The sequence below is a fragment of the Nanorana parkeri genome, unplaced genomic scaffold (assembly GCF_000935625.1).
Source record: "Nanorana parkeri isolate BGI_ZX_2015 unplaced genomic scaffold, ASM93562v1 scaffold163, whole genome shotgun sequence".
Classification (NCBI taxonomy): Eukaryota; Metazoa; Chordata; class Amphibia; order Anura; family Dicroglossidae; genus Nanorana; species Nanorana parkeri.
In genome coordinates, this window is record NW_017306431.1 from 536,122 (window position 1) to 545,425 (window position 9,304).

Sequence of the window (9,304 nt, forward strand, 5' to 3'; positions counted from 1 at the left end):
TTTTTTTTATTTTTTATTTTTTTATTTTATCATATTTAAACAGAAAAACATTTGACTTCCATTCAAACAGTATCTGTAGCTAAAGGTGATATACTAAAATAAAATAAAAGCAAAAGGAAAATCTGCCTTTTCAACCATTTAATTGTTAAAAACATCAATAAACGCAATGATGTATTGTGGAAAAAGTAAGCACACCCTTGGCGGTGGGCAACTCCAGCCTTCCAGCTGTTGTGGAACAACAAGGCATTGACACTGATAGCCACAGGCATGACTCCCAGATCAGATGCATGATGGGATTTGTAGGTAAAGCACAGCTGGAGGGCCAGAATTGCCCACCCCTGCCATAGAAGTAGGTAGGTTGCCTCTTTTAGCTAAAATTACTTTTTGTTGGTGTTTTGCATAACTGCCCACCATTCTATGGCCTTAACCAAGTGAACCTTTTGACCAGTCCACCATAAAACATTCCATCGGTTGCAATATCTTAGTTGGTTTCCTTGCATGACCTGCCTATTGCAACTTCCCCCACAACATTTAACTTTGAAATGTCTCATAGGTGATCTTATAGCTCTTGCTAAAGTTACACGTGGAAATGCAATGACAGTCCCCTGATCTATAAGGATAGTAGGTGCTCTCATGTTGGCTGATCTTGGGAGGTGTTAGAGTTGAATGTATTGTTAGAAAACCTTTTCTTATTGCTTATGTTACCCCTTCTCCTCCATCCCTTCCACATTCAGCCAAGCCAAGCATACTTTGTGTGAAAGGGTTGGCTAAAGCACATGCCTGATGGCAGTCAGATCATGGCAGCAGATCCAACCAACTTCTTCTGCCTATGGTTGACCTTAGTGTCTCAAGATGACAGCTGGATTTTCCTCAGTTATGCACAAATGCATTGGTGGAATTTGCTTTGCTGAAGCAGTGGAATAAATGAGTTCTTTATGAAATAAATACTGATATATACATAACTCTGCAGGACTACTGCACTGAAGGTAAGGTTGACTTTAAACTCAAGCAGACACAGTTGGTCCAATATGAAGTAAGTTCACCACAAGCAGGGCCTGACCAGCTTAACGAGTTCCCCTTTCTATGTAGAATACACTCACCGTCCCAGAACTCAACCACAGTATGGGATTACCCATTTGCACATTCATACAAGTGAAGATACCCACCACCTTAAATGTACACTGAAGGTAAGGTTGACATTAAACTCATGTAGTCAAAGTTGGTCCAATATGAAGTAACTTCAACACCAGCCTAACCTGACCAGCTTAATAAGGTCCCCTCCCTATGTAGCATACACCCACTGCCCCGAAACTTAACCACAGTATAGGATAACCCATTTGCACATTCATACAAGTGAAGATACCCACCACCCTAACTGTACACTGAAGGTAAGGTTGACTTTAAACTCATGTAGTCAAAGTTGGTCCAATATGAAGTAACTTCAACACCAGCCTAACCTGACCAGCTTAATAAGGTCCCCTCCCTATGTAGCATACACCCACTGCCCCGAAACTTAACCACAGTATAGGATAACCCATTTGCACATTCATACAAGTGAAGATACCCACCACCCTAACTGTACACTGAAGGTAAGGTTGACTTTAAACTCATGTAGTCAAAGTTGGTCCAATATGAAGTAACTTCAACATCAGCAGAACCTGACCAGCTTAACAAGGTCCCCTCCCTATGTAGCATACACCCACTGCCCCGAAACTTAACCACAGTATAGGATAACCCATTTGCACATTCATACAAGTGAAGATACCCACCACCCTAACTGTACACTGAAGGTAAGGTTGACCTTAAACTCATGTAGTCACAGTTGGTCCAATATGAAGTAACTTCAACATCAGCAGAACCTGACCAGCTTAACAAGGTCCCCTCCTTATGTAGCATAGAATAACAGTTCCAGAACTCAACCACAGTATTGGATTATCCATTTGCCCATTCAAACAAGTGAAGATACCCATCACCCTAAATGTACATTAGAAGCACTGCTACTGTGCAGGAACAACCCTTATTAACTCCTAATCCTTTAGACAGCAAGATTAAATGGAACCTAAATGGAGCACTTGAAGCTAAGACACACCCAACATGTGTGTCCCTAATGTGAATATGAGGTGGCGGGTATCCTGAGTTGCATTAATGTACCTGATGAAGGCTGTTTATCTACAGACATTGTGTTGGGTAATCCTTTGCTATGTGCAAATAAATAAATTGTAAAACAGGTTTCACAAACATCACTTGAAGAGGAACTGTGCCCACAAAATAAAACAGGAAGAGGACAAAGGGCTAGTCACTGGTATTGTCTGAGGTGCCCTTGCAGCTGATCTTACTCCATTACTAACTTACCATACCCCATCGCTGTGTGGAGGGGCCATCTTGGTAGGGTCAGGGCTTTGCTTCCTAGTGTCAAAGCCTCCAGCAAGGAGGACAGTGAGCAGCACAGTAGTGAAATGACCAAATCTCACTCCAAATCTGCTAAGACTAGCACTCAGAGGCAGCAGTGTCTGAGATCTCACACTGCAGCAACACAGCTATGATGCTGTATTCATAGAAGAGCCTCAACACGCTCACATATCGGGAAGTGCTCAGATATTTTTTAAGGGGAATTCCAGACAAAAGGTACAATGTTTAAGGTAATGTTTCAGCACAATTAACGTTTCTAGATGTTCCCTAGAACACAGCAAATGGTCTCTTTTAAAATTTGATTCCACTTTAAGCCCTCTACCCTTTGTTAATGTTGAGATGACAGCTACCTCAACTGGCATAGGCATTGATTTCATGTCTGTGGGTGCCTGCAGATGGGGTCAGCTGGCTGGTAAACAATTAGACAGTTAAAAACAGTTCCAATCACTATTATCCCCCCCTGTTAATCCAGGATCAGCCTTTTCCTGCCCGCCTCCTCCAGCTCATCCCCCTTCCACTCTCCATTCACATAAACTTGTATTGCTGGCAGTGCTCCGCATACAGCTTGCCTTGGGGGTGGTTGGGTTATGCTTGCACAAACAACCCCACACTTGAGTCTATGGACATCTTTAGCCTCATACTGTATAACCTTAGCACGTGAGCACTGCAATACACCTGATTGATTCCTTGTGCTGCTTGTCCCCCTCCTAGTCTGAGCTCTGCTGTACAGGGACTACAAGAGGCTGACACCAAGTCAAATTCAGGTACTTACATTGCTTGCATTTTAAAACATGCATTTAATGATGTATTAATAATTACAGAACTGTGTTAGTTTGTGGGGTTTTTTTTTTTTTTATCTGCATGGAGATGGGCTTCAGATTTATAAAAAAAAACAAGGCTTAAGACACTCAGATCCTTTTAAGAACTAGTTTGCTTAACATGTAAAAACGCAGTTGGAATAGCCGAATCTGATTCACGGTGGCAAAAGCAAAGAATAATAAAAGGAAAACTGAAGAGAAAAAATACACATAGCGCCGGAGACTTCGCTTAGAGTGATGTAATGCAGATCAATACGCTGGGACTGTCACAATCATTATGACAATCCATGTATTACCTTATCTACAAAGCTGATAAAGGATCTTTAGGATCTATAAAAGGCAGGGGATTGGCTTTGTATTTACTACAGCCCAGAGGCAATTAGGCAAAAAGCATTGCTCGCTTTAGTCTGCCTCTAGTAACTTTAGTGACACCGAGTGTTGCCTTTGAGCTCTCGAATTGCAATTTCCAAAGCAGAGAAGATGTGGAGGGGACTGTCCCAGATATCTATTCCTGTCGTGCTGGTGGAGCTGTGGTTGGTGCTGGCCGTTCACACGCGGCCACTTTCCGACGCAGGACCACACGTAAGCTGGGGGGGGTCTATCAGAATCATGTGCCTGCATACGGCCAGAAAGCAGGGCTGCTATTATCTGAGGATACACGACGATGGCAGAGTAGACGCAGAAAATTGCAGAGCAGATGGAGAAAGATGCAGAATAGATGGAGAAAGGCACGCAGTAGATGGAGAAAGATGCAGAGAAGATGGAGAAAGGCGCAGAGTAGATGGAGAGAGACACCAAAGATCTGACAGTAAGTTACAAGCTATTTTTTTCCTTATTTTCTATATACGTTAATTATTACAATTCTTGCAATTGATAGCGATTGCCGAAACTTTAAAAAAATATATATATATATGTATTAATTTTGTTGTGATTTTCACTGTATTTTTTATTTTTTTTTATTGCTTGGGGGTGGATTTGCTAAATTAATTTGCAAAACTTAGTGAACGGGGTGAAGTTGTGCCAACGTCTTGTCTTCCAATCGCGTACAAGCAAAAATCCTGTATTTTTTTTTCATTGGATATTCTTTACATATGGTCACTTTGTTTCACCTCGTTCGCTACAATTCACCATGAGTGACATTTTTACTTGAAAAGTTTGCTCCCTTAGTAAATCAGGATCATTTGCCTTTGCATGCCTATTCTCTGTCTTGTTTAAAACGACATGTTATCATGTTATTTATTACAGGCATTTATATAGGGCCGACAATGTACACAGCGCTTTACATAGTTGCACATTCACATCAGTCCCTGCCCTCAAGGAGTTTACAGTCTAAGGTCCCTGTTTCGCTTGCATGTACAACCACGTACTAGGACTGACTTAGACAGGAGCTAATTAACCTTCTAGCATGTCTTTGGAGTTCAATATATATTTTACACAGTCAAGTCTGCTTTGTAGACCACCTCGGTCATTGCAATAGAATATCAAAAGTGGTGCTATGTACAACCTCCCATAGAAGTCAATGGAAGTACACAGGAATACACCGGACTGGCAGATACTGCATTTGGGGTTGTGTGCCCATACGCACAAAAGTGTTCGCACCAATCCGGCGTAAAGACCTGTACAGCCCCCTACAGCCATTGACTTTTAAAGAAGACTGTACGCGGGACCTGTGCAGGGGAAATATGCCAGAATTTACGCTGTATGCATATAAGAAGCCGTGTGAATCATCAGATCACAAAATAACCATTTAATTATTTTATTACAGCTATTTATATAGCACCAACAATTTACGCAGCGCTTTACATAGTTGCACATTCACATCTGTCGTTATTGCAATGATCTTTGTTCCTTCTATTTTCTCTATTTGTAAAAAAAAAAAAAAAAACCTGACCAGCTTAATAAGGTCCCCTCCCTATGTAGCATACACCCACTGCCCCGAAACTTAACCACAGTATAGGATAACCCATTTGCACATTCATACAAGTGAAGATACCCACCACCCTAACTGTACACTGAAGGTAAGGTTGACTTTAAACTCATGTAGTCAAAGTTGGTCCAATATGAAGTAACTTCAACATCAGCAGAACCTGACCAGCTTAACAAGGTCCCCTCCCTATGTAGCATACACCCACTGCCCCGAAACTTAACCACAGTATAGGATAACCCATTTGCACATTCATACAAGTGAAGATACCCACCACCCTAACTGTACACTGAAGGTAAGGTTGACCTTAAACTCATGTAGTCACAGTTGGTCCAATATGAAGTAACTTCAACATCAGCAGAACCTGACCAGCTTAACAAGGTCCCCTCCTTATGTAGCATAGAATAACAGTTCCAGAACTCAACCACAGTATTGGATTATCCATTTGCCCATTCAAACAAGTGAAGATACCCATCACCCTAAATGTACATTAGAAGCACTGCTACTGTGCAGGAACAACCCTTATTAACTCCTAATCCTTTAGACAGCAAGATTAAATGGAACCTAAATGGAGCACTTGAAGCTAAGACACACCCAACATGTGTGTCCCTAATGTGAATATGAGGTGGCGGGTATCCTGAGTTGCATTAATGTACCTGATGAAGGCTGTTTATCTACAGACATTGTGTTGGGTAATCCTTTGCTATGTGCAAATAAATAAATTGTAAAACAGGTTTCACAAACATCACTTGAAGAGGAACTGTGCCCACAAAATAAAACAGGAAGAGGACAAAGGGCTAGTCACTGGTATTGTCTGAGGTGCCCTTGCAGCTGATCTTACTCCATTACTAACTTACCATACCCCATCGCTGTGTGGAGGGGCCATCTTGGTAGGGTCAGGGCTTTGCTTCCTAGTGTCAAAGCCTCCAGCAAGGAGGACAGTGAGCAGCACAGTAGTGAAATGACCAAATCTCACTCCAAATCTGCTAAGACTAGCACTCAGAGGCAGCAGTGTCTGAGATCTCACACTGCAGCAACACAGCTATGATGCTGTATTCATAGAAGAGCCTCAACACGCTCACATATCGGGAAGTGCTCAGATATTTTTTAAGGGGAATTCCAGACAAAAGGTACAATGTTTAAGGTAATGTTTCAGCACAATTAACGTTTCTAGATGTTCCCTAGAACACAGCAAATGGTCTCTTTTAAAATTTGATTCCACTTTAAGCCCTCTACCCTTTGTTAATGTTGAGATGACAGCTACCTCAACTGGCATAGGCATTGATTTCATGTCTGTGGGTGCCTGCAGATGGGGTCAGCTGGCTGGTAAACAATTAGACAGTTAAAAACAGTTCCAATCACTATTATCCCCCCCTGTTAATCCAGGATCAGCCTTTTCCTGCCCGCCTCCTCCAGCTCATCCCCCTTCCACTCTCCATTCACATAAACTTGTATTGCTGGCAGTGCTCCGCATACAGCTTGCCTTGGGGGTGGTTGGGTTATGCTTGCACAAACAACCCCACACTTGAGTCTATGGACATCTTTAGCCTCATACTGTATAACCTTAGCACGTGAGCACTGCAATACACCTGATTGATTCCTTGTGCTGCTTGTCCCCCTCCTAGTCTGAGCTCTGCTGTACAGGGACTACAAGAGGCTGACACCAAGTCAAATTCAGGTACTTACATTGCTTGCATTTTAAAACATGCATTTAATGATGTATTAATAATTACAGAACTGTGTTAGTTTGTGGGGTTTTTTTTTTTTTTATCTGCATGGAGATGGGCTTCAGATTTATAAAAAAAAACAAGGCTTAAGACACTCAGATCCTTTTAAGAACTAGTTTGCTTAACATGTAAAAACGCAGTTGGAATAGCCGAATCTGATTCACGGTGGCAAAAGCAAAGAATAATAAAAGGAAAACTGAAGAGAAAAAATACACATAGCGCCGGAGACTTCGCTTAGAGTGATGTAATGCAGATCAATACGCTGGGACTGTCACAATCATTATGACAATCCATGTATTACCTTATCTACAAAGCTGATAAAGGATCTTTAGGATCTATAAAAGGCAGGGGATTGGCTTTGTATTTACTACAGCCCAGAGGCAATTAGGCAAAAAGCATTGCTCGCTTTAGTCTGCCTCTAGTAACTTTAGTGACACCGAGTGTTGCCTTTGAGCTCTCGAATTGCAATTTCCAAAGCAGAGAAGATGTGGAGGGGACTGTCCCAGATATCTATTCCTGTCGTGCTGGTGGAGCTGTGGTTGGTGCTGGCCGTTCACACGCGGCCACTTTCCGACGCAGGACCACACGTAAGCTGGGGGGGGTCTATCAGAATCATGTGCCTGCATACGGCCAGAAAGCAGGGCTGCTATTATCTGAGGATACACGACGATGGCAGAGTAGACGCAGAAAATTGCAGAGCAGATGGAGAAAGATGCAGAATAGATGGAGAAAGGCACGCAGTAGATGGAGAAAGATGCAGAGAAGATGGAGAAAGGCGCAGAGTAGATGGAGAGAGACACCAAAGATCTGACAGTAAGTTACAAGCTATTTTTTTCCTTATTTTCTATATACGTTAATTATTACAATTCTTGCAATTGATAGCGATTGCCGAAACTTTAAAAAAATATATATATATATGTATTAATTTTGTTGTGATTTTCACTGTATTTTTTATTTTTTTTTATTGCTTGGGGGTGGATTTGCTAAATTAATTTGCAAAACTTAGTGAACGGGGTGAAGTTGTGCCAACGTCTTGTCTTCCAATCGCGTACAAGCAAAAATCCTGTATTTTTTTTTCATTGGATATTCTTTACATATGGTCACTTTGTTTCACCTCGTTCGCTACAATTCACCATGAGTGACATTTTTACTTGAAAAGTTTGCTCCCTTAGTAAATCAGGATCATTTGCCTTTGCATGCCTATTCTCTGTCTTGTTTAAAACGACATGTTATCATGTTATTTATTACAGGCATTTATATAGGGCCGACAATGTACACAGCGCTTTACATAGTTGCACATTCACATCAGTCCCTGCCCTCAAGGAGTTTACAGTCTAAGGTCCCTGTTTCGCTTGCATGTACAACCACGTACTAGGACTGACTTAGACAGGAGCTAATTAACCTTCTAGCATGTCTTTGGAGTTCAATATATATTTTACACAGTCAAGTCTGCTTTGTAGACCACCTCGGTCATTGCAATAGAATATCAAAAGTGGTGCTATGTACAACCTCCCATAGAAGTCAATGGAAGTACACAGGAATACACCGGACTGGCAGATACTGCATTTGGGGTTGTGTGCCCATACGCACAAAAGTGTTCGCACCAATCCGGCGTAAAGACCTGTACAGCCCCCTACAGCCATTGACTTTTAAAGAAGACTGTACGCGGGACCTGTGCAGGGGAAATATGCCAGAATTTACGCTGTATGCATATAAGAAGCCGTGTGAATCATCAGATCACAAAATAACCATTTAATTATTTTATTACAGCTATTTATATAGCACCAACAATTTACGCAGCGCTTTACATAGTTGCACATTCACATCTGTCGTTATTGCAATGATCTTTGTTCCTTCTATTTTCTCTATTTGTAAAAAAAAAAAAAAAAGGAACGCCATGAAAAAAAGCTGATTTTCGTCTTTTTTCCCCCAGGTTTACTTGAAATCAGAGCTGTTGCAGTAGGTGTCGTGGCCATTAAAAGTTATTACTCATCTCTGTATCTGTGTATGGGGAGCGAGGGCACGCTCTACGGGACGGTAAGTGTGTCTGGATGTGTGAATGTATCTTTCTTTGCTTTACTTAGATAAAATCAGTGACATCATAGGCTTCCATTGCGTTACTAGGAAATCTGTAAATAAAACAGGTCTCTACGTCTATATTCATATTGCTCGTCTTGGAAGAGAGATGAAAGTTCACCAATAGGGTGAGAAGCATGAGAAATATGTGAACTCCTATCGCTGGCCTTCTTCTGAAACAAGCAGCAATCCGGCATTCTCTGGCCTCTATCATTTCTCAATGAGGCTGATTTACTTATCTGCACTCAATAATCGATCATTTCAATTATCCAATCACGAGAAAAGCAAATTACTTATTATTATTTAGTTCATCTGCACATGGTTGGGGTCAGGTCCATCCCCACACTACA

General features: G+C 41.5%; 1 protein-coding gene across 1 annotated transcript in view; it reads left to right on the forward strand.

Annotated features, from left to right (window-relative positions):
* Nucleotides 1-3,707: 3,707 nt before the first annotated feature.
* Nucleotides 3,708-9,304, forward strand: part of FGF19 (fibroblast growth factor 19) — a 9,037-nt gene continuing 3,440 nt past the window's right edge. Inside the window, exons 1-2 of the mRNA XM_018554506.1 lie at nt 3,708-4,035; nt 8,812-8,915. Coding sequence (XP_018410008.1) covers nt 3,708-4,035; nt 8,812-8,915 — 432 coding nt within the window. The remainder of the gene's footprint in view (nt 4,036-8,811; nt 8,916-9,304) is intronic.